The sequence below is a fragment of the Crinia signifera genome, chromosome 2, assembly GCF_055691185.1.
Source record: "Crinia signifera chromosome 2, ASM5569118v1, whole genome shotgun sequence".
NCBI classification, from domain to species: domain Eukaryota; kingdom Metazoa; phylum Chordata; class Amphibia; order Anura; family Myobatrachidae; genus Crinia; species Crinia signifera.
The window spans coordinates 166,793,703-166,816,956 of record NC_139218.1 but is presented as its reverse complement, the minus strand read 5'-3'; the positions used below and the strand labels follow the sequence as shown (position 1 = coordinate 166,816,956).

At 44.9% G+C, this 23,254-nt stretch overlaps 1 protein-coding gene across 3 annotated transcripts in view; it reads right to left on the bottom strand.

Annotated features, from left to right (window-relative positions):
- The window catches only part of DCAF6 (DDB1 and CUL4 associated factor 6), a 345,809-nt gene that overhangs the window by 23,000 nt on the left and 299,555 nt on the right, over positions 1-23,254 (bottom strand). For all 3 annotated transcript variants that reach the window (XM_083173172.1, XM_083173173.1, XM_083173174.1), the window contains one exon: positions 8,214-8,352. In XM_083173172.1, coding sequence (XP_083029298.1) covers positions 8,214-8,352 — 139 coding nt within the window. The remainder of the gene's footprint in view (positions 1-8,213; positions 8,353-23,254) is intronic.

The window sequence follows — 23,254 nt, the reverse complement described above, 5'->3', positions numbered from 1 at the left end:
CTGGGTTTATGGTAAACTGACGTACGGAGCTGTAGATCTTCAGTTAGGGTAATGCAGACATCCAGGAAGTTTATGGTGTCAAAGCTGGAGGTAGTGGTAAATTTGATGTCCTCGTCGGTAGCGTTGATACCTTCCATGAAATTGTTGAAGCTTTCTTGTGTGCCATCCCACAGTAGGATGATGTCATCAATGTATCTAGTATAATACATTTTGATTTGAGCTGCTGTTGAGGGATCTGAGTAGAAGAGGTCTCTTTCGGTCTCATACATCAAAATGTTTGCAGACTGGGGGCGACACAAGATCCCATCGCCACTCCCGAGTTTTGGATGTAGAATTTACAATCAAATAAGAAGTAGGGCGAGGGCGAGATCAAAAATATTTATAAAGAAGTCCATGTCAGGTCCGCTGTAGATTCCACTGTCATGGACTGCCCTTCTGACTGCTGCTATATCCCTTGCATGCAGAATGCTGGTATAGAGTGAGACAACATCAATGGTGCAAAGCAGATGCTATTTCGATGGTAATGGGGAAAGCTCCTCTAGATTAATTAATAATGCTGTGATCTCTTTCAAATAAGTGTGTTGTTTCTGAACAATGGGTTGCAGAAATAAGTCAAGGAATTGGGCCGCTTCCAGGGGGAATAACAGGATCCTTGTGTATTTTCCGCAAGGTGTACATGATGGGGACCTTTGGGAAATCTGTGGTGAGAATGTTACGTATTTGGTCCGGGATGATGTTAGCAAACACAGCCTCTGCCAAGAACTGATCAAATTCTCTTTTGAATAGTGTGGTTAGATCATTGGGCAGTCTGCCATACGTCCTGTTATCATCCAATTGCCGGAATACTTCCTTCTTGTAATCTGATAGGTCCTGCACAACGATCGCACCAACTTTATTGGCAGTTCTTATGACGATGTCGCTGTAAGTGATTGCAAGTGATTTCAAGGATTGACGTTCCACTGTAGACAGATTGCTGTGGGATTCCCTCTTATTAGAAAGCTTTTAATGGACAAGTTGGTGGATACTGGATCAAACGAGCTCTTTTTAGAGACAGATGGGTTGGGTGCAGAAGTAATAGGATTATAGCCAAAGTTTTCCACGCAGCCTCAATCTCCATCCAGGTTTATACAAATCCACGCAATCTTCAAATAAAGCAGGGGAGTGTGTGGGTACGAAAGATAAGCCTTTATTGAGGACTTCCATCTCAGTCGAGCTCAGAGTTCTACTCGACAAATTGAAGACTATGTCCTCTTTCCCATTTTCTTTTTTGATTTGTCGGTAGATTTGTCGGGGGCCTGCGTGCATTGGTGCCCTTGGCATTTTTTCTGCGATCTGTGTCACTCAACGAGGGTTCACTAGATTGGTCTGTATCAAACCTGCACTGACATGCACTGAAACTGGAGGGAGGTAGGTTCAAGGGAAATGTTAGAAAAAAAATTACTTCACAGAAAGGGTAGTGGATAAGTGGAATAGCCTCCCATCAGAGGTGGTAGAGGCTAAGACAGTAGAACAATTTAAACATGCTTGGGATAGGCATATGAATATTCTTACAAATAAATAATTGTCCAGACTCAGTTGGCTCACATTGTGTTACATCACGCTTTGATATTAGGAAGCTTATATGCTCACACATCGTCAGATTTATGATGCTCCCCCATTTAGTACCCTGCTATACTTCGTACACCCTGACATGACCAGTGGTCTGGTTACCCAGTTGCTGTTGCTCCCTTAACAGTGCCATACGTGCCAGACTCCATTATTGGAGGCCGGCTCCGGTTGAGACTACACATCCACATTTGGTTTAAGTACTCAGTGGTAAGTACACACAGGACAGCCGGCTTGGTCCCTACTTCCCTCTCTCTTTTTAATGACTATGTTGTGCACTTGTGTTAGGTGACAGCGGGTATGCGGTGTACGTGTCGCCGTACATTTTTTCTACATTACTGTCTGTTTTATCATGATGTTCCAGAGGTACACTGTTCCCGTGGTTTGCCCTGTTCTGCCCTTATGTCCCAGAGGTACACTGTTCCTGTGTTCTGCCCTGTTATATGCGCTTTTTATATTCACTTACTAGCGGCACTGTACTCCACAGGGTCTCTCCTTTTTTTTACACATTAACCTCGTTTTCCATGTTACCTAGGTAACCTTAATCACGGTAAGTGGCACACACCGCCTGGTGACCTTGAACGCGCTGGTGCGCCGATGACATCATCAGTACCCTGCCGGGGGACAGCACGGGTGATGGTTGCCCTTGTTTGCTTTTGCTGTGTGTTATCTATATATGAAAGTATGTTACACTTATTTTTTTCATGTCTTGATAAAGGGCTAAACCCTCCCCCCCCCCCCCAAAAAAAAAAAAAAACAACCTTTAATTCACACTTCTTAGTGTCTGTTCATTTATTTATATTGCAACTGCCGCCGTGCAGTTTTAAAAAATTCTTGAGAGTGCCCTCTAAAGTTTGGCTGTTATATATATATATATTCTATATATATATATATATATATATATATATATATATATATATATATATACACAGTATATATGGCTATTTATATATATATAGAAAGATAACCCTTTCACTGCGCTAGAACAAGAACAAGAATTCTTAGGCAGCACCTCTATAAGTCCCCCCTGTTAGTGGGGGAAGGAGAACAATATCTTCGTTGTGTATATATATATATATATATATATATATATATATATATACAAATACAATAGGAAATGCGCAAAATGATACTTATAGTAGTGGAACCTGTCTTCAATGAGTAGTGCAGCTCACTCTTCGAGGCTTTGTCACGGCCTCAGTACGAACACATGTAACAAGAGAAAAAAGAGGAGCGCACAGGTGAGCAAGATTGTAACAGTGTTTACTGAAAAAAGTGCAGGCTCACATACATAGCAGAAAACAGTAGTCGGCATATGCGGGAATCACCGTCAGTTCACCGTAGGATAGCGCGGACCCCAGAGGACATCCAGAAGACCGGCAAGATGGACACAGCGGCGGCGGCGGCGTTCTCGGCACACGGACTCAAGACGGGCAGGTACCACAGGTGAGAGTCTGATACGTCGGGTGACCACGAAGTCATCAGTGACGAAACGCGTTGGGGCGTGGTCACCCGACGTATCAGACTCTCACCTGTGGTACCTGCCCGTCTTGAGTCCGTGTGCCGATAACGCCGCCGCCGCCGCTGTGTCCATCTTGCCGGTCTTCTGGATGTCCTCTGGGGTCCGCGCTATCCTACGGTGAACTGACGGTGATTCCCGCATATGCCGACTACTGTTTTCTGCTATGTATGTGAGCCTGCACTTTTTTCAGTAAACACTGTTACAATCTTGCTCACCTGTGCGCTCCTCTTTTTTCTCTTGATATATATATATATATATATATATATATAGACTTTTTGTAGGGTGCCGGGCACACCTCCGAAAATACTGTACTTCTCGGGTGCCTTCGTTCAGGGGTAGATACAGACGGCGTATTGACGCGGCACTCCAGACCATAGAGACAGTGCAATAGACTTTTATTCGGGCAACGCTTCAATACGTGGGTATTCAGGGTAGCCAGAAGAAAATACCCACGTATTGAAATGTTGCCCGAATAAAAGTCTATTGCACTGTCTCTATGGTCTGGAGTGTCGCGTCGTTTGTAGTCGTTTTTTCACCTTTTGACTAAGATCAAGTGCAGATGTCCATGTACGCTGGTTGACTTAAAGCCATACATCGACATAGTTGATGGACCATCGACTGATACTGCCCAATAGGCCAGCAGCCTGAATCCTGATCTGCTGTGTGTCCCTGGTACCTCCTCAGTCAAAAGTGCCTGAAAATAAATTTGTAATGGAGTCTGAATCACACCTCTGCACAAAGTAAGGCACAATGCTATAAGCACTTTGAGTTCAGGACACACTATTTTTCTGGCTGATGGTTTTTTTATTTATTTATTGTACAGTGCACTGTTATACCACATTTTTCTATGCATCAGATTTATGGGGGTTTGGGCAAGACCATTATGAGTTACCAATTTGACAAATCTCATGAGGCTTTCTCCTTTTGGGAAGAACTGAAAATTGCTTTCACTAGGGGGAAGCTTTAGACAACTCATCGAGCCTTGATGCTAAGGGAAACCCAAAGACATATGCCCCCTAAGGGGCCTTTTGGCTCTATGAATTTCCTTTTCCCCCTCAATGATGCCCTTTGGCTGCTGATGGGATGGGGCGAAATGTCTCCCAAGTCCCTGGCATGTTTTTTTTACACTGCACTAGGTTTTTGCACTGCATCTTCTCAAAAAGAAAACAACTTGGGCTGATAGCAAATGTGTTTCATGCAATATATGGTATTATAATTGAAATGCAGCTAGTACCATATGCAATACAGATAAACCCGAGCTTGGACATATCACTTGTTTCAAAATATTTGACTAGTGTTATGATGGCAGTTTCCAATTAAGGCTATACATTGCCTAGTTGGGTGTGGCTCACTAGTCAGCCCTGTATAGGTGTTCCCCTTTGTAGCTGGGAGGTACAGTAAGTACTTGTAACTGTAGTGTAAAGGTGTGCTGGGCATATATGCTTGTTAAAGGACTTTAACAATACTGGGGAGCCTTGACGACGGGCTGCAAGCTTAAATGTTTTGAACAAAATATGACCAAATCCCCTGTGCCTTATTTGCTGCATGCGCCCATATTTTCAGTATAAAACTGTAAGCACTGACTGATTTGTGCAGTGCTTTGACCAAACCTGTTAATGGACAGGTCTATTCAGGTGTGATTTTGATTGACTTTGATTTGTTACAAACACTATTCTAAGTAATCTCTGATTTCTATTGTGGTCTAGGTAAACCATAGAATATTTTAACCAATGGTCACATGCTATTTCTCAGCAACTTTGACTTTAGTAAATGTATTTATGTAAAGTTTCTTATATAGCACCGCGGATTCCGTGGCGCTTTGCAATTGTAGACAGTGATAGAACAAACTGGGTAACAACAGACAGACATGGAGGTAGGAGGGCCCTTTTGCAAGCTTACAATCTATAGGGACATAGAAGGGAAACCCAAGGACAGACAACAGTAATAGCATAGCAGTCCCACCAAGTTGTAAGTCCAAAAGGGAAGCTATAAGATACAAAAGTGCCTACGAGAGTTATGCGTATGGAACTTAAATAGGATATGCTTGCCTGAAGAGGTGAGTTTTCAGGGAACGATTGGAAGTTTGGAAACTAGGGAAGAGTCTTATTGTGTGTGGAAGGGCATTCCATAGGGTGGTAACGGCCAGATGAAAGTCCTGTGATAGTGAATGGGAACTAGTAATCCGAGTAGAAGACAGAGGCAGTTCTTGTGCAGAGTGGAGGTCGAGTTGGGAGATATTTTGAGATAAGTAAAGCGATATGTGCTGGTGTAGTATGGTTAATAGCTTTATATGTGAGTAGAAGTATTTTATATTGAATATGGTAAAATAAAGGCAACCAATGGAGAGACTGGCAAAGTTGATCAGCAGATGATGAGTGTCTTGCTAGGATGCTTGGCCTAGCAACATTTAAAATGGATTGCAGTGGCGAGAGTCTGTTCTTGGGAAGACCAGTTAGGAGACTATTGCATTGGTCAATGCGGGATATCATGAGTGCATGGATAAGAGATTCAGTAGTGTCTTGTAAAAGATAGGGTCATGATTTGGATACGTTTTTTAGATGCACATCCAAGATGAGATGGCAGAGAGGAAATCAGAGACTCGGCCCAAAACCACTGGTGACAACTCTGGGGTTGATAGATAGATTTGAGTATCGTCCGCATACAAGTGATACCAAAATCCGGAAGAGCTGATTATTTTGCCAAGAGATGAGGTATAGATTGAGAAAAGCAGAGGACCTAAAACTGAGCCTTGCGTAACTCCGAATAACAGATGTAGTGAAGAAGAGGTGAAGTCAGAGAAGCGAACACTGAAAGAGCGATTAGATACAGTAAGTAAGATGAGAACCAGGAAAGGGTTGTATCATTAAGACCTAGGGAGTGTAGTGTTTGTATGAGAATAGTCTGACCAACAGTGTCAAACGCAGCAGAAAGATTTAGAAGAATGATTAGTGAGTAATGGCCTACCATTTACCAGATCATTCACCACTTTAGTCAGTGCTGTCTCAGTGGAGTGTTAGGACAAATGCCTGACTGAAGTGGGTCTAATAGGGTGTGAGAGTTAAGAAAATGTTGGTGAGTGTAGACAAGTCTCGGTACTTGTGTATTATCAGGGCGCCCGATGTAATGTAAATAGTATACGATATCGCAGCCGATTCGATCTGCTATGCGATTTAGCGTCCGATTTTCAGTGGATTGTCGGCCATTTCCTGCCGATTTGCATGCTATTCCATCCTTGCACACCCCAGGTACTATGCGATGGTATGCGATGCGATGAAATTTTCAGGAAAATGCCCCTGATTGTACAATTAAATATCGCATAGCATTGCATGCCAGCAAGTGGCATGCGATGCGATTCGCAATGTTAAATGCACCCCCATTGTCAACAACACCCCCACTATCAACGCCAACCCGAAGCGTGGCGAGGGGCGGCGGTACGCGTCCTCTGACCTTTTCATACCCCCACTATCTACGTTGGCGTGGAGTTGATTTTAGAAAGTGTGGCGAGGGGCCGCGGATTACTTTACATGCATTCCGCGTCCCCTCGCCACGCTTCGGGCTCGGTGGCTCGCTGCGCTCACCACACTATCTAAAATCAACTCCACGCCGACGTGGATAGTGGGGGTATGAAAAGGCCGGAGGACGCGTACAGCTGCGCTCGCCACGCTTCGGGTTGGCATTGATAGTGGGGGTGGCGTTGACAATGGGGGTGCATTTAACATTGTAAGCACCCATCAGGGTGCTTGTACAATTAAAAATAAAAATCGAATCGCATCACATGCATCGCATGGCATGCATCGCATGCCGCTATATTGCATGCGATGCGATGCACTACGATGGAAATCGGGGGTGTGCAAGGTGTGCAATGATGGAACAGCATGCAAATTGGCCGGAAAACACGAAAAATTGGCCAAAAATCGGCCGCAAAATCGCATCAGATTTTTGTATGCGATTTGAGCCAGATTTTCGGCTGATTTCGCGGGCGCCCTGATAATACACAAGTACCCAAGTCTCTCGAGTAGCTTGGAGAGGCATGTGAGCTGAGAGGATGGTAGCTAGAGGATGGTAGCTAGAGAGTGTAAGGGTGTATTTTCAGAATGGAAGTAATTACTGCATGTTTGAACAGAGAAGGAAAAGTACCAGTATCAAGAGAGAGATGGCAGATTTTAGTTAAGGTTGGGATAAGCACAGGAGATAGAATTTTAATGACTTGTGTAGGTATAGGATCAAGAGGAGAGGTAGTGGAATATGAGGATAAGAAGAGTGTGGATACTTTATTTTCATTTGTGAGCTCAAATGAGAAGAAAGTGCCAGAGGGTTCAGGTGGGGAAGTAAGTAGGTTAGAAGCTGCAGAAGAGCATACCATTTCATCTTGGATGTTATCAATTTTGTCCTTAAAGTAGAAGACAAGTTCTTGTGCACTGATGGTAGCCGGTAGGGGAGGGTACAGAAGAGACTTAAATGTGTTCAAAAGTTGCTTAGGGCTGGTGGCATGAGAAGAGATGAGAGATTGGAAGTACAGTATGTTTGTTTGGCAGTGTCCAAAGCATTGCAGTAGGAGTGGTAGTTAGTCATATATGTGAGGAAATCACTCATATTACAAGATTTACGCCATTTCATGATTTCATAGTTGTTAATTTGGACTGCCACAGCTTGGAACCTAAGCCTGCGTGGGGTGTAATGGGAAGCTGGGGCCACTTCATCAAGGGCTGTTTCAAGAGTCTGGTAGAGGTGAGAAACAGCAGAGTCAGGAGAGATAAATGTATAAATTGGTGAGAGCTATTGTTGCAGAGATGTGGAAAGTTGTGGAAAATTAATAGCATTAGTATTTCTGCGGGTTAGAGTAGGCTTGCATGATTTCAGTGTCAATGAGCTTGGAGTAATGGAGGAGAGCGAGAAGGAAATTAGATTGTGAACAGAGAGAGGGATGGGAGTGTTAGTAAAATCAGAGACTGAGAATAGCCTGGTAAAAACAGGCTAAATCAATCTTTAGTATAGTTACCATAGCATTTTTTCACATAAATACAATGTTAGAAATTCAGCCTAAACTAAGTCTTTTTATGTCCCAAAAACACTTTTGCTTTCCTACCATAGTTCGCGAATTGCGATGTCCCTTGAATATTACTTTCGGTGAAGGTTGACTGACATTCTTCATTTCTAATTCTTCCAATTCCTTTTTTTCTTTTCGTCTTCTAAATAGCTCTTGGATACGAGCTGCTGCAGACCTCCTGAAATAATAAATCAAAAAATATGATTGCACAAAGAATTTAAATGCGGATTTGTGTTCATGCACTAACTGGAAAATTAGGTGGCACGACTGATCAGCTTGTGTATTATGTTATAGTGAATACATCTGTTTTCTGATCCGGACTCAGGGGTCAAACACAAATAGCTGGCTTTAAACAGATGCTGAATCTATTATGCACATAACTGACATAATAGTTACACACTTTAGACAATTACACATAACTCCCAATAGTTTTCTTATCACTGGCACACACTGTAATACAGCATGCTAATATGGTTACCTGCAATGCACTTAGTGCCTTATTTAGGTCCATTGGCTCCCCTGTGTGTTTGTGCAGGGGAGCGATGGTGAGCAGCTGCGCATGTGCATAAACTGTTATGCGCATGTGCAGCCGCTTGGTGTGGGTGGGTGGAGCGACGGAGATGGGCTGCACCCATGGGAAGACCCGTGAGAATGCTGGGCATTCGCATGCTAACGCATCCATGAAGCACAAATCACGTCAGCCGCCCACCTGCTTCCCGAACAGGGCACCCGCACCATAGAGGTGTCTTAGGTCTGCGAGCGCTTGCAAAATCATTCAAAGCTGTGAATGGATGTATTTGCAAAACATACATTCTCATGCGTGCAGGGGAACTCGACATGCGAGCAGGGGTGGGGGGCATTTCAATGTCTCACAAAGCTGTGAAATTTGCAGCTTTGCAAGTCAACCAGAATAAGGCCCTTAGTAACAGGGATTGCCCAGCAGCTTATTGGACATAAGACAAATGCCCTCTTTTTTCTTGCCAGAATACTGTCCCTTTAATTTTTTGCCTTAAATTTTTGCCTTGCTATGATCTAGCATTTGCACAAGCAGTTATTTTCATGCATATATGTATAGTATCAAGACCTTTCCTCAATATGTGAAATGTGTAATATACTTTTATTCTAACACTAGTAAGCCCGCTCAAAGGAAATGCTTTGAAAGCTAGTCTGCTACCTTTAAATAAATAGGAACATAATAATTATGGGCATTATTTTCAACATACAGACAAACACCTACATCTATTTATTTAAAAGTAAAACCAATGTGGGGACACATAGATAGTGAGTAAAGTGACACATTTGAACATGACTTCCGGGTCATCGCTCTCGCGGGAGGATGCTTCCCGTAGACACGTGTACCCGGCGGCTCCCATTGCTCTCTCAAGTGAGAAGACTTGGGGGAAGGGGGGAATGGGTAATGATGATGTCCAGATGTGGGTGACTGGGACGCCAGCTCCCCGCATCACATTCCCCACTCCTGAGACTATTTCATTTATACCCACCCTTACCTTTTTCATTTATTCTTCTTACATTCATTTTTTCCCCTTTTTCTGCCCCAAATACTTTTTTTACTTACACTGTATTATACAGTTTAATCAAATAATACAATTTCTTTACTAACACACATCCATATTTTGGAGTGATCATTACCAATTCCACTTAGAAGGTGAGCGCTTAGCCCCAAATTGTTGCTATAAAATGATATGCAGCATGCCTATATTTTGTGTGTTATCGTGGCTGTATCTGCAATGGAAATGCTACATTGCAGTGTTTTCCAGTCATTTTAACAGAAAAAGTGCACGCATATGTAAGGGTCCAGACCACTCTTACATATGCATGTATAATTGCAGGGAAATGGGCGGGCAGCTGACATCCGGTTATCTCAGCTGCCCGCCCCCCGCACGTGCATCACGGATGCATTAGCATGTGTACGCCCAGCGTTACATATGCTAATTGCCCAGGCCGGCACCCCACACCCCTCTCCACACCCTGCTTGCAAGACTTTTCACCAAGTTCGCACGCACCCAGCGAATACACGTGCAAAAATGCTGCTGCGCATGCACATATGTAAAACATTCCTCCCTGTGTGAACGAGCGGCCACTGCGAATGAAGCAGAATAAAGGCCTAGATGTACTGTATGTGGACACATCTGTACATCAGTTAACCAATAAATAAGACCAGGATATACTGATCTCACAAAAGTCACAAAATTGTAAATACAGTACTGGTGCATTTTACTGTTTTTTTGGTACTTGTTTCCTAGCACGGCCACAACGATCATGATCGTGGTCATCGGGTGTAAAATCGGGGGCATCGCGGCCATCGCATGCACTAAGAAATCGGGTGCGATGGGCCAGACGCGATTTCCCCATAGAGACCAATGTTAAATGCCTCAATTTACCCGCGATGACCACGATTTCCCATAGGAAACAATGTGAAATGGCTCAATTTAACCAAATTATCATAGGAACAATGGTAAATGGCCCAAAAACACCCCTGAACATTGAAATGTCCCCCCAAAAGTAGTTTACGCCACCAAGCGATCAACGTGAACCTGAAGCGTGGCGAGCGCAGCGTGCCCGCGAGCGGCGGCGGGACGCGTCCTCCGACCTTTTCATACCCCCACTATCCACGTCGGCATGGAGTTGAGAATAGAATAGTGTGGCGAGCGCAGCGAGCCACCGAGCCCAAAGCGTGGCGAGCACAGCGAGCCCCGCGAGGGGATGCAGATACCTGTGAAGCCCGCGAAGGGACGCGTTTACCTGTGAAGGTATCCGCGTCCCCTCGCGGGGCTCGCTACGCTTCGGGCTCGGTGGTTAGCTGCGCTCGCCACACTATTCTATTCTCAACTCCACGCCGACGTGGATAGTGGGGGTATGAAAAGGTCGGAGGACGCGTACCGCCGCCCCTCGCGGGCTCGCTGCGCTCGCCACGCTTCGGGTTCACGTTGATCGCGTGGTGGCGTGAAATACTTTTGGGGGGACATGTCAATGTTCAGGGGTGTTTTTTGGGGTTTCTGGCCCATTTACCATTGTTCCCTATGATGATTTGGGTAAATTGACCCATTTAACATCGTTTCCTATGGGAAATCGCGGTCATCGGGGGTAAAGTTAGCCATTTAACATTGTTCCCTATGGGGAAATCGCGGCCATCGCGTGTGGACCATTTAAGCATTTTTGGCCGCATACGACCCGACCGACACGATTTTCACTGTTTTCAATGGAAAAATCGGGGGCATCGCGTCGGTCGCGTCGCAGGCCACTCAAAATTACACCCGATGGCCGCGATTGTGGCCGTGCTAGGAAACAAGTACCGTTTTTTTTTTTTTTTAACTCTTTATTTTTACAGTGGCAAACAACACAGTATGAAAAGTCAGATGACTATTCAGTGCTAATACAGACATTCTTGTGTAAACGAATAATGCGATATTAATGCACACAAAAGAAATAAACTGTCGTGTATACCACTGTTGTTTTTATATTATATTGGCTAACAAACAATAAATCAACACTAATGGGGTAATTTAAGGAGAGAGGAAAAAGGGGGAAAGAAAAGAGAAACAGAAAGGGAGAGGAGAGGGGGGAAGCCACACAACCATGCACCTAAAAGAGCATTTCCTTTTCCAAAATGATATTAATGGAGCAACGGGCAAGAACCAGTGATCACACACTTCCAGGAAGCTGTCTTTGAAAATGTACATACCAGGGAGTCCAAATTGACACAAATTTCCCTACCTTGTCGTGTAACAGCGCAGTGATATACTCCATGGATGCCGCAAACCAGACTTTGTTGATTACAGACTGAGTGGACGGGGCAGCGTTTTGCTTCCAGTTTGTTGCAATCAACAATCTGGCGGAGTTAGTTATATGGCCACAGAGCTTGCTTTTGGGGTTTATGGTCCCTCCCACTGGTCTGCAAAGTAGAGCCAACAGGGGGTCGGGGAGTCAAATATCTTGTCCCAGTAGGTGCTAATCTGCGGGCAATCCCACCACAAATGTATGAATGTACCCTGTGATCCACAGTTCCGCCAGCATTGACTAGAGCTTGAGGGGGAAATGCGGTGTATTACTGTGGGAAACATGTACCATCTAAAGTAGACTTTAAAGGCGTTTTCCTTGAAATTGGAGGTGAGTGAAGATTTAGCTACTAGTGTTTTTATTTCTGACCATTCCTCCTCCTCCAGAACGACACCCAAATCCCTTTCCCAAGCAACCTTTGAAAGGTTCTTTAGCGGGGCTTTGTATGCCAGAAGGGCGTATAGCAATGAAATTGCTCCTCTACGTTCTGGGTTATACTGTACATACAAAATCGTTCAAAGGGGAGCGGTGATCTGCGTTTAGTTGATTTGTGAAGGGAGTGTACAAAGCTGGTTATCTGGAGGTAATCAAAATATCTAAGCCGCTGGCTATCATATTTTTCACAGAGTGCTGCATAGTTTTGAGGGGCGAACTCCCCTGAAATATGTGAAAATCGAGTAATACCTACTGAAATCCAGGGTTGTTAGTATGGTGACACACATCCCAGAGGAAAGTCTGGATGTCACCAAAGAGGGGTGATTGGGGAGGGGTATAATGCCAGTTGGAGTTTCCTATTTAGATAGTCCCATGTTTTTAACACAGTGTTGCACGCCACCGTCCGGTATCCCCAGTACCCGGACGGTCGGCGGATGGAGAGCGGTGCGGCAGGGCTGGTGACGCTGTCCGGCAGTGTTCCAAGCCTCCTTCTGAGGCCGGGCATTGGGGCGTTACTAGGCAACGTCCCCGAACTTCCGCCCAGCCACAGCACACGCACGCCGTGCCTGACGCCACGCAGGCGGCGCCAATTTTGAATAAGAAGCCGGCGTCTGCTGAGCACAGACGCCGGTTATAGCTTTCACAAGCGCATTCCCGGTCCCTGGCGCTTCTCAGTATTCCTGGATACCCGGATTCGCTCCTGGTCATCTCTGGTCTCCCTGCCAGTTCCTGCTGGTGGATCCTGTGTCACATCTTGTTCCAGTGCCCCAGCTCAGCTCTGCTGGTGTTTCCCCCAGGGTCATGTAAGTGCTCCTGTGGAGCCTGGTGTATTCCTTTGGGAGCTGCCGAGTTCCTTTTAGTTATTAGGCTGTTCAGCTATTCGTCCAGTTCCCCTGCTGGGGTATTGGACTTGCCTCATACTTCTATTCTGTTATTCACTTATTTTCTTCCTGGTCCCTGCTTCCATTTATTCATCTCTGTTAGGCAGGGCTCTCCCTTTCTTTCTGTCCCTGTTTTGGTTTTGGGGATTCGCTACCTAGCTTTGTGATATTGTTCAGTGGAGATTCCCCGTCAGTCATCCCTGGTGCCTGCGACTGGGTCGCATTCCCGTCTTTGGCCTGGTGCCGGCAGACAGGGGTTCTTTTATAGTCAGGCCCAGTAGTCAGAATATCCTTTTGAGTTACCCCTGATGATCACTTATCCTTTGTCCACTCATAGACCTAGCTGCATCGGGGTTGGAGCGGGCCTAACTCGCTCCTTCGAACGCGGCGGCCACAGGTGAAGCCTAGTTCCCGCAGGGGTTTGTCATCTGCCCGGGGTACGCAACAGAGTTAGTATAGGGTTCGCTGTGGCCGTCCTAACCGACAGTCTAGGCCCGTTCCCTGCCTCCTGTTACCTATACTCTGTGCCTAGTGGCAAACATAACACATGGAGTGGACACAGGGGGTATCTAGTACCGAGGCTGGTCTCTGTTTCGGCGTTAGCCAGGGGAGGAAACAAACAGAGTGGTAATCAATCAGTTCGCCCCTCAGGGCCACCCACTTCTTGTCATCCCCCCCCCCCCGTCTGCTTATGCCATGCTACTACATGTGTGGCCTGGAAGTAGCATTCAAACATGGGGAGGCCTACACCTCCGTTAGCTGAAGACTTTGCTAGGCAGGTTCTGTTTAATCTAGGGGATTTTGTTTGACCATATGAATTTGCCGCATACAAATTGAATGGATCGGAGGAAGGAAGTGTGAACCAGCACAGGGATTGTTTGAAATAGGTATAGCAACCGGGGTAAAATGTTAATTTTAATCGAATTTATTCGGCCTGTCCAGGATATGCAGGGTCCAAGTCGTTAGGTCTTTTTTAATTGAGCTTAAAAGAGGTGCATAGTTAGCTTTAAATAATTGGTCATAATGTTTTGTTATATGTATTCCCAGGTACTTAATAGATTGGGGGTGCCAAATGTAATTGAAATTTAACTCTAGTAGTTCCGTAGTGGAGTTGGGTAGGTGAAAAGCTAGTGCTTCCGACTTTGAATTATTCACTTTGTGACCTGACAGATTGCCGTAAAGTGTAAATTCGGCCTGTAAGTTTGGAAGTAAAGTCAGTGGAGAGGACAGCGATAACAGGACATCATCAGCAAATAGTGATATTTTGTATTGAGAGCCCCGAACACTAATCCCCTGTATGTCCTGTTATTTTCTAATGTGAGCTACTAGGGGTTCAATACTGAGGGCATATAGTAGAGGGGATAAAGGACATCCCTGTCTGGTGCCGTTTCCCTTTAGGCACACCTTTGCCCTGAAGAAGCGGATAAGCGAAAACGCGCGATCGGCACTCTAGCCGTTGCTTACCGCGTGCTGCCGCATATGTTATGTGATAATGTTATATGTTTGACAACCCAGCCAGATTCAGCCCTTTTCAGGGCTAAACATTTGTACTTTATTTAGCTACAGCAAAGTATGTCAGTTTGCCCTATGAACAGCCCATTTGGGTAACCCTTTGCCTGCTGTTCACTGAATGTACGTGCTACAACAGAGGCACGAGTGTTAATTAGCATCTTATCTCTGGGCTTCAGGGACACTGACCAGAAGATTTATCTGCTCATATGTGTTAAGACAATTTGTCAGCTATTTATTAATTATAAATCAGTGCTCCCTGTTGCCTCCTGAGCTCAGCCCTAACCGCAAAAATATATATATTAACACCCTGAGAAATAGATCTATAGTGCATTTAACCATTGTTACCACTGATATATGTGTATCATCCACCCACTTGCTGCGGGATACCATTATCTCGTGCAGCAAGTATAACCTGCATTGAACTTTGACTTATGTATGAAAAAGAGGGATCACCGAGATAAAGTTGAGCCTATGTGCCGACTGTGTGTGATACTGTGATTAACAGAATACGCAACAAAGTCTCAGTTCCCTCTTATGCAAAATCAGCTAAGAGGTGTATAAGGACTGAAGATTCTCAGAGGTGTTTGCAATACATGCACTTTCATTCTCTCTGGATGAAAGACACAAAGTAATATAATTACCAATGGCAACACTTTTCCTTCCTGTTACAAATTGATACAAATACCTAGCAGTGAAACTGCAGGAATTAAGCTAAACCTTGACTGGCAATTACCTTTTGCATATAGGAGGCTGGCTCCACAATTGTCAAACAACACAATTAAAATTAATTTCAGCTTACGCGGCACGCTTGCACGTGCTTTTTTATAAATACCTCCCCCATCTGTATGTTTTTTATGTGTGTTTTTTAATATTTCGCTTGTTTTACTATTAAAACATTAAAAGTTAGATTTTAGGACTCATTTCTTCTACTGGTGCACCACACCAAGACGAATCTCTTCTTTCTCTTCTTTTTGTGAATTATTCTATTTGTCAGTGGTAGCACACACAAGCTACAAGGCTGTTATAACTACGGACAGGGGGCCTCGTTTGTATCTACCTAACACAATTGTAGAATACACGGTCTTGTGCGATTGTACCCAAACCCCCCTTGGTAGGGGAGTGAGACTGTTTGTGTATATGTTCCAATTGGGAGAGTTGAGAGAGGAAATCTTTTCGTTTTGAATTTTTTTTCTATAAGTGGCATATTTAATTATAGCCCCTCTGATCACCGCCTTATGTGCCTCCCATATTGTGAATTTGAGAAGAAAGTGTAATCTCTTAAGGTCGGGTATTGCGCTCGCCACGGGTCGAAGAGACCAGCCTCGGATATGTGTTTCCTAAGACTTCCCGGTGGGTGACTATGTTGATACGGGTTTGTGGGTTTACTTTTATCTAAACCTGGCGAGATAACTGAGTTAAAGTCGCCTCCTACCAAAAGTGGGCCTTTACGAATAGTTTGAATTTGAAGAAAAGTTTACGAAAAAAGGACCCATGTCCAGAATTTGGTGCATAAATATTCACCAAAGTCATTGGTTGGGGGCCCATCTGGCAGACCAGGATAATGTAACGTCCCTCTCTATCCATTTTAGTGGTAATAATCTGTAGTGGGGTTGTGGAGTGAATCATTATTGCTACCCCATTCTTTTTGATAGAATGGGAGGAGCATATCACTGTGGGGAAGCGCCTAGAAACTAGTGAGGGGTGTGCATTATGCTTAAAGTGTGTTTCTTGTATAAATGCAATGTCGCCATGCAGTGAATTAAGCATACGAAATAAAAGAGATCTTTTGTGCGGAGTGTTTAACCCCATAACATTTTGAGAGATCACATTAATGGGCATGTTGGATAAATGCAAACCACTGGTTACTTGCTTTGCGAGAACTGGCAACTAAGGGGAGGGTTGGTGAAGGGGACGAGTAGAGAAAGAGGGGGAAAAAGAGGGAGCGATTAAAGAAAATAGAGAAAGGGAAAGAGAGGGAAGAGAAAGAAAAAAAGAAGACATTAAGAAGATGTTAACCTGAATTGTGGGTCTGCAGTTCACCTTGAGTGGGTCCTTCGGGGGGACAGGTATGCTTAATACGAAAAGCAAACCTAGTGGACCCACTAACTGGGAGTGCTTAGTAACTGTGAACTATATAAAGTCTGAGAGGTTAGGGAAGGGAATCCCTGCCCTCACGTAAGTCCCAAAAATTGGGAGGGGGGGGGGGGTGGCGCGAGCGGGGGCAGTGCCTCAGCCCGTCCACCCGAAGCCAAGTTGTAACATAGCCTGCAATTGTCAGCAGGTAGAGGAGCTAGTATAACAAATAGAAAATCAACTTAATATGAGCAGGATAACAGAGTCTGAACAAAACATCAGTATATTGGGCAGCAAGGATGGTGTAATGGTAAGCATTACTGCTTCAAAGTGCAGAGGTCATGGGTTCGATCCCCACATGGCTCTAACTGTGCGGAGTTTGTATATTCTCCCCATGCTTGCGTGGGATTACTCCTGGTACTCCGGTTTCCTCCCACAATCCAAAAATATACAGATAGGTTAATTGGCTTCCAACAAAAATTAACCCTGGAATGTCTGTGTGTGCTTGTACATGTGGTAGGGAATATAGATTGTAAGCTCCACTGGGGCAATGAATGTTAAAATATTCTCTGTAAAGCACTGCATAATATGTATGCGCTATATAAGAAACTGTTAATAAATAAATAAATATAAAACATTTGGAAATGTATGAGAGAACGAAATGGGATCCAAAAACCCACTGAAGTAAAAGAGGTGTATAGGGTGATACGGATATTTCCCGCCCCAGTGACATCATACTGGGGAGATTGTTAGTGGGGGATCAACCAGTCACTCCAAAAAAGAACCGTGGTCCTTGGGGTGAGCGTGATAAAAAAAGGCTATGAATAAAAGGACATAGTCCATTGATACTTTACGTCGATTTCTGGAAGACTCGCGCTGATCTGTTTCAAGATCTCTACTGGAGACCTGAAAGTTTGAGTTTGTGGAGCAGTTCTTTTCCTTCCTTTGGATCTCTCACGAGACTTGGCGACCATTCACGTCAACTATCAGTCAAAATGGGAACCCTCATTTGTACTTGTATCCATTATCGCGGAGAGCCTTGGTGGTGTCCCTCATTTCTCTTCTTTTGAAAAAGGTGGAGGGGGCCAAATCTTGGAAGATCTGTAGCTGGGAGTCCTCAAATGGGATATGAGGCAGTGATCTACAAGCGAAAGAGATCTGATCCTTGAATTTAAAAGAAAGGAATTTCAGCACGACATCTCGGGGAGGTTCCCCATCTTTCGGTTTCGGGCAAAGCGCTCTGTGTGCACGTTCAATGTGTAGGGGCTGATCCTTTAAGGAGGGGACCAATTCATAAAATAGCCGATTTAAATAAGGTTCGAGATCTTTGGGTATGACAGATTCCGGGATGTTGCGAATGCAGAGGTTACAGCGTCTTTCCCTGTTTTCAAGATCCTCATTCTTGTCGCATAGTATTTCTACTTCTCGGTACAAATAATTGATGTCCTGAGAGAAATCTTGTAAATCCTTGGTGTGCTACTGAGTCTAGTGGTCGTAGCAGAGAAAGGCCTCAAGGTGACAGTAGCATAACAGAGCTAAGGTGCAATAGTAATTTATGGACATGAAAGGGTGGGATAAGGCTGTGAAGATAACCATAAGTATATTGGAAACACAGAGTCCTGACCCTTCAAAAACAGTGCCGCTTTGAGCAATTATAAGATGGATCTTCTCTTGTGGTTCACAAGGGGGGAATCCCCTATTTTAATATAGTTGCTGTTCTCCCAGGCAATATAGCCCTTCTGAAACAATAAGCAGTTCAAATGGAGTGTGAGGCAGGTGTATAATGGTCAGACAGAGGCCACTAGGATGCAGGTACCTGGCAATCTGTTGTGATGACTGGGGTTCCAGGCCTGTCAGTGTCCATGGCCACAGCGCTGTTTTGTCAGTGTCCATGGCCACAGCGCTTTTTTGCAGGGCTGGAGCTGTTCCCAAGATGGCCGCCGTCCTCCCCTGGGCTTTCAGTGTGTGCTCAGCTTCAGGCTGCTTGTCTGGTCCCCAGGCTGGTTTATATGCCAAACCCGGCGCCAGGGGGACATTGGGGGCTCTCAGGGGCAGAGGTAGGAGCCCTCAGCACCTAAGATGAGTGCCGCAGGGCGTATGAGGCGGTCCGTGTGGCCCGCCCGGGATGCACCCGCTACTCCAGTCCCCGGCTTCTCCCTTCTAGTAGGCCGCGTTCCGGAGGCGGCTTCTCAGCACCGCAGACCTCCCCGGCTGGCAACGGCAGACAGGTGAGGGGAGGGGAGAGTGCGGGTATCTGCTCTCTTTTAGGGTCCCTGTGGGGGAGCTCACTGGAGACAGGTCTGTCTATTCCAGCTGCCAGGCCACACCCCCTTGCTGTTTATTTTAAAGTTATGTTGATCCTTAAATAAGATTCTACAAATCTCTTTCTAAAAACAATGATTTAGTTTAGGATTTTGAGATAAAATTAAGGACTACAAACATCAACGTTATATATATGCACATTTAGAGGAGGAACAATCCTGTCAGAGTACAGTCCAATAAAATTCCATCAAGACCCCATAATTGTATTTGAACAAATCCATGGATCAACATTCTACTGTAGATTGCGTTTTTTGGAAAAAAAATGTACATTTTTATTTACATTTACTATATCTTTTTTTCTGGGAGTTTATTCCACAGATTCATTATTCCTAATGTTTTTAAATGGAACTTAAATCTATTTTCTAGTTAAACGGGTGACTTTGTGTCCTTTGTACTTTAGTTGAACATTCTGCTAAAATGCAGATGTAGCTTAAAACAATTGAGGAGTTAATATGTACTGAAACATTATTATATTTCTCCACAATTATACAGGGCTTTACCAGGTGATGACTGGGACAGTCCTTTGGAAAAGTCAGATTTGCTAAATTTGATATTAAAAAAGGGCCATTTCCTCTTATACTTCTAAAAGATCCATTGATTGTGTCGGGCTTGAAGCAATGACTTACTCATTTTCATTCTTTATCTACTGAAGATTTACTACATAGTCTAAACATACCCAGGATTTTTTTTTATTTAATTCATAGGACTCACAGACCTCATCTTTTGGGGTTTAGAACATCTCATTCCTTTCCAAAAAAAATTATATTGCTTGCTTTGGGCATAGCCTGTGATGGTATCTAGGTATAGGTAAAACGGAATGGGATCATTCGTCAGACTGCATTTAGGTCTACAGTCATTAGGTCGACCCCACTAGGTCGACTGGCAGGAAGGTCGACCTGACTTAAGGTCGACATGGGCCAAGGTCGACACGACTTAAGGTCGAATTTGCATAAAGGTCGACATGAGGAAGGTCGACTGGTCATAAGGTCGACATGGGTTTTTCACTGTTTTTTTTTATCCTAATGTCGACAAAGTCGACATGGACACAGTTGGCAATGAGAATCGGATGCTCGCAATGCTTCGGGCACACTATTTTATTCTCCCACCACGCCCTAGTGGATGGTAGGGCATGAAATACCGCCTGTCGGCACATGTCGGCTCAAAAAACAGTGAAAAACCCATGTCGACCTTATGACCAGTCGACCTTCCTCATGTCGACCTTTATGCAAATTCGACCTTAAGTCATGTCGACCTTGGCCCATGTCGACCTTAAGTCAGGTCGACCTTCCTGCCAGTCGACCTAGTGGGGTCGACCTAATGACTGTAGACCTAAGTTCATTCTAATAGATGACCGCATCCCAGGTAAAACATGATGCAGAAGGATTCTAATTCAACAACACTATTTACAGCATATTACTGCCTCTTGTCTTTTCTGACAACTTACTGCACACTGTATTGCCAATGCTTGGCATTTGATCTCTTACACCTTAAAAGCAAAAAAAAGGGATTTTTGTAAGAACTTACCGTTCGAATCCCTTTCTCTGATATGGTCCTGGTGACACAGCTCAACACTGGGATGTAGGAGGGTCCGAAGGAGCCAGGCACCTATCCTAAAGCTTTAGAGGGTAGGCTCCTCCCCTACTGCATCCCTGGACTCTTCAGTTCAACTTTCAAAGCCACTGGAATACATTAACTCAGTACAAACGCCTGCACATATTATATGCACATTTTATAACAGAAACTGTTAACTTTTAACCATTTTAACATGAACATCATGAAATTCTGGCATACTTACTGAGCGTAAGGGAGGGATCGCTGTGTCACCAGGACCATATCAGAGAAAGGGATTCGAACGGTAAGTTCTTACAAAAATCCCTTTTTCTCTTTCAATGGTCCTGGTGACACAGCTCAACACTGGGACGTTCCAGAGCCGGTCCTTTGGGAGGGTACGCTCAGGTCTGCAGCTCTCAGCACTGCTCGCCCGAATGATGCGTCCTCCGACGCGAACTCATGGAATCTATAGAATTTGGCAAATGTGTGAACAGATGACCAAGTGGCAGCTCTGCAAACCTGCTCCGCTGTGGCCCCATGTCGGACCGCCCAAGAGGTAGCAACTGACCTGGTGGTATGCGCATTAATTCTGGCCGGTACAGGCCTACCCACTTTGGTGTATGCAAAAGCTATCACAGATCGCAACCACCTAGCAATGGTCTGCTTAGATGCAGGCCAACCAATTTTATGTACGTCATACAATACCAATAAAGTGTCAGTCTTCCTAACACTCTTCACTCTGTCCACATATATGCGTAAGGCACGCACAACATCCAAAGTCTTCAACTTGTCCCTTTTCTTGGAACCCTCTGGGGGTTGAAACACAGGTAGAACTATCTCCTGATTTAAATGGAAGGCAGAGACTACCTTCGGTAAAAATTGCGGCACTGTTCTCAGAACAGCCCTGTCATCGTGAAAGATTAAGAAGGGAGATTTGCATGACAAGGCTCCCAACTCAGACACCCTCTTAGCAGATGCTACTGCTAACAAAAACACTAACTTCCACGTGAGAAACTTAAAGTCAGCCGACCTCAAAGGCTCAAAAGGTGCCTTCTGAAGGCAATCTAAAACCAGTGACAGGTCCCAAGGTGCTACTGGTTGCTTGTAAGGGGGTTTCAGTTTGGATACCCCTTGTAAAAAAGTTTGAATCTCCGGTAAAATGGCAATTCTTTTTTGAAAATAGATGGACAAGGCCGAAATCTGCACCTTCAACGACTGAAGGCTTAGGCCCGAAGAAAATCCATCTTGTAAAAAATCCAACATTTTTGATAATTTGAAGTGAGATGTGTGAGCTTTTTGCCTCTCACACCATCTAATATAAGTCTTCCAGACTCTATAATAATTTGCAGAAGAAACAGCCTTTCTGGCTTTTATCATAGTCTGCACTACTGCGTCAGAAAATCCTTTCTTTTTCAAAATGGCGGTTTCAATAACCAAGCCGTCAAAATCAATCGATCGGAATCCAGATGATTGAATGGGCCTTGTCTTAACAGATCTGGTCTCAGAGGTAGACGCCATGAATCCACTGATAACCTCTGAAGCCTCGAATACCAAGACCTCCTTGGCCAATCTGGGGCCACAAGGATCACCGGGACCTTCTGGTCCTGTACCCTCTTTAACAGTCTTGCTAACATCGGAATAGGAGGGAATGCATAAAGAAGATCTCCCTGCCAATGGGTAGTCATGGCATCCACTGCCTCTGCTAGCGGATCTCTCGTTCTGGCATAGAACCTGGGCACCTGATGGTTGAACCTGGATGCCATTAGGTCCAAATCCGGAGTTCCCCACATTGCAGTGATCTGGTGAAACACCTGAGGGTGTAGGCTCCATTCTCCTTCCTTGAGCTCCTCCCTGCTCAGGAAGTCTGCTTCTATATTCTCCACTCCTGGAATGAATATAGCCGATACTGCAGGAACATTTTGTTCCGCCCATAGAAAGATTCTGGACACCTCCCACATGGCCAATCTGCTGCGTGTACCTCCCTGGTGATTCAGATACGCCACAGCTGTGGCATTGTCGGTCTGAATCCTCAAGGGGGAGTTCCTTAACCTGTCTCCCGCCAAGGAAATCACTTTCCAGACAGCTCTCAGCTCCAAGATGTTGATTGGCAACGCTGATTCCTCTGCCGTCCACAGGCCCTGCAGCCTGAGATCCAGGGCTACTGCCCCCCCGCCCCTGAGACTGGCATCGGTAGTTACTATCAACCAGTCCCAGGTCTGTAATGACCGACCCCACTGAAGGGAATCTACCTCTGTCCACCATTTCAAGGAGTCCCGAGTGTCTGCGGACAGCACTATCAACTCCGTCTTCATGGTCAAAGTGTTTCCTGACCAGGCTGACAAAATGTTCCATTGGAATACTCGAGAGTGGAACCTGGCAAATTGAAGCGTTTCGAATGACGCCACCATTTTCCCCAGGAGTTTGAGGCACCTCCATACTGACAAGCTCGGAGCACTGAGGATCTCCTGAACTAGATTGACCAGGTCCCTGGCCTTTATCTCCGGGAGG